Source organism: Phanerochaete carnosa, assembly GCF_000300595.1.
Source record: "Phanerochaete carnosa HHB-10118-sp unplaced genomic scaffold PHACAscaffold_23, whole genome shotgun sequence".
Lineage (NCBI taxonomy): Eukaryota > Fungi > Basidiomycota > Agaricomycetes > Polyporales > Phanerochaetaceae > Phanerochaete > Phanerochaete carnosa.
In genome coordinates this window covers 13,465-15,725 of record NW_006767650.1, presented here as the reverse complement: position 1 = coordinate 15,725, position 2,261 = coordinate 13,465, and the positions used below count along the sequence as shown (strand labels likewise).

The 2,261-nt window shown below is 52.4% G+C and overlaps 1 protein-coding gene across 1 annotated transcript; it reads left to right on the top strand.

The window, feature by feature from the left end:
• Window positions 1-1,851: 1,851 nt before the first annotated feature.
• On the top strand, window positions 1,852-2,169 carry PHACADRAFT_201813 (uncharacterized protein; the record flags this gene model as incomplete). The annotated part of the gene is made up of 1 exon (XM_007402092.1): window positions 1,852-2,169. One exon carries the CDS (start codon window positions 1,852-1,854, stop codon window positions 2,167-2,169), a length of 318 nt encoding a protein of 105 aa, XP_007402154.1.
• Between the last annotated feature and the right edge of the window lie 92 nt (window positions 2,170-2,261).

Genomic DNA, 2,261 nt, shown 5'->3' with positions numbered 1-2,261 from the left:
GGGAACGCCGATACCAGCAGCGATGTGTTTGCATTGTAAAATTGCCATCGCCCGCTCGCCGTGTTTCTTCGCAGCTGAGCGCAAAAGGCCCGCGTGGCCTGAAAGCCTCGGAGCGCGGCTGCTTGTTCGGCTCGTCGGGTGGACTTGACTTGCGACGCACTCGGCGCTGCGAAACAGAGTGAGTACGATGTGGACACGTCCATGAACAAAACGAGCACCTACGTCTGCGCATCGCTCTGGGACATTATCTCTGCATGTGTTTTTTACACTTCGTAAAGCCTGCGCTCAGGGTTGTCGAGTACATCCGGAATATGTTGTCGATGTCCACACCAACGTCAATGGAATGCTTGTTCGAGATGCTCTGCAATGGCGAACTGGCATGCATCTCGACAGCTTTCACATCTGGCAGAATCTGGGCTGGTGTCTTTTGCGAGCTGGGAAGGAGTGGTGCCAAGGGGTCGTGAGCATGATTGAGCGACGGAAGCGTGGGCATATCCTCCTGGCTTGCGTCTTTACAAAATATCTTCTTGCCACCATCAGTTCTGACATCTGTGTGAGCGCAAGTTGTCCAAAAAGCGAAGTAGACGTACGAGCTTCTGCCAGACGTTGCAAAAATCCGTTGGCTTGAGTGGTGCATGATCGCTGCTCACGTACGGCCTCGTCGTTCTGCTCTTCAACACAGTAACATCACGCTCAGCGCCCAAGTAGACCTTGTGACCCACGAACTGCAACTTGCTCTTCTTCCCATACACGTTCTGACGGTGCTCGTGAGCATCCTGAGACGGGACGAATATGGAGATTGAGCCCCAGAGCATCCGATCTTCAACATCCTCCAGTGTGCACTGGAAATCTTCCAATAGCGCACTTTCTGCCACACCTGTGCGGCCCAGAGTCTTTGGTAGCTCTATAGACGTCCACAATCGCCCTAGGGAGCCAGATCGTCTCAGCTGCGGCACTAGTGTACGGTGAGGAAGGCATGTGTTATAAACACAGTGTTTTTCACACGGTTAATAACATGTTTATAACGGTGAGAAACTCGAGGGGGTATTTGACCCGGTGAGAAAGTGTGAGAAACTCCGGGGGGGAGGGGTCGGCAAAGTGATGCAGGCCGACGTCAACACACCAAATACGGCTATTGGCCGACGCCGTGCGGAAGTCCGCTCGATAATGGCAGAATATATCCGCCGTGCCGAGTACGCTATTCCAACCTCGCCATGCAATCACGACATAGGTTCCTGAGCGTGCTGAGATTTCATTTTCGCACCCTGACGTGCAGTGTCTTCTCCTCATCTTGTTATCTCGTTGCCTAGCGCGGTGGCAGACCGTCAGTGCACCATTCAGAGGCTTCGAATCCTATTGGAAAAGCTTCCAAAAAATCTCCCGTACCCTTCGGAGGCAACGGAGACCAAGTTTACTTGCTTTGAGGCAGCTGCAGGTTATATGCCGCCCTCAGAAGTGGTCGAGGATATTGGAAGCATTGGAGGTGCCATCAACTGTCAACTGTGAGCTCGAGTGTGCGTTCGGATTCGGCGCACGGGTTCAGCATGGGTTTGCACCTGTCATGGAACATGGAAGGTATATATGCGCTGTGATGGCCGTCCTTGGTGTATGGGTATCAAATGTTACAAAGGAGGATGCCGCTTTGCTAGACAAGTGGATAGCCGACCTAAGCGCCGGTGCAGCAAAGGCATACAAGCATGCGAACTCACCAGTATGTTTCATATAGTACTGCAGCTGTTATATCGCTGAACGTCGTCGACTTGAGCTACCTAATGTGATAGCGCTTGGGATTTTGAATCGGCGATACAACCAATTTATTGATGAAGGGCCTTCAGATATTTATTTCACAACATGCTGCCTGCGCGTCCCACACCAGACGACAGCCTACAGACTCCCTACCCCACTGCATACCGGCGTGTCAAGGCATTCTTAAAGGTGCTTCTAAAGGCCGAAGTTGAGCTCGAGCCAAAGGAGTCCTGCAAGTCGTTCATCATTGAGCTGGGAGCCCAGCATGTGGCGGAGGAGCTTCGACGTCAGCCGTTAGCGTACGCTCCCAATCAATGGCCTTTCAATAGGCTGCAGGATGAGAATAAGGGCACGGCCGACTGGTGGAAGGAGCTCGAACATCATCCTGATGCTTGTGCCCTTGCGGTAAGACTCCGCAAATGATCATCATTCGGGCCTGTCATCTTACACACTTCGCCGCCTTACAGATGCTTTCGATCAAGATCTTCTCGATTGCCGTAAATTCGATGGCTGAC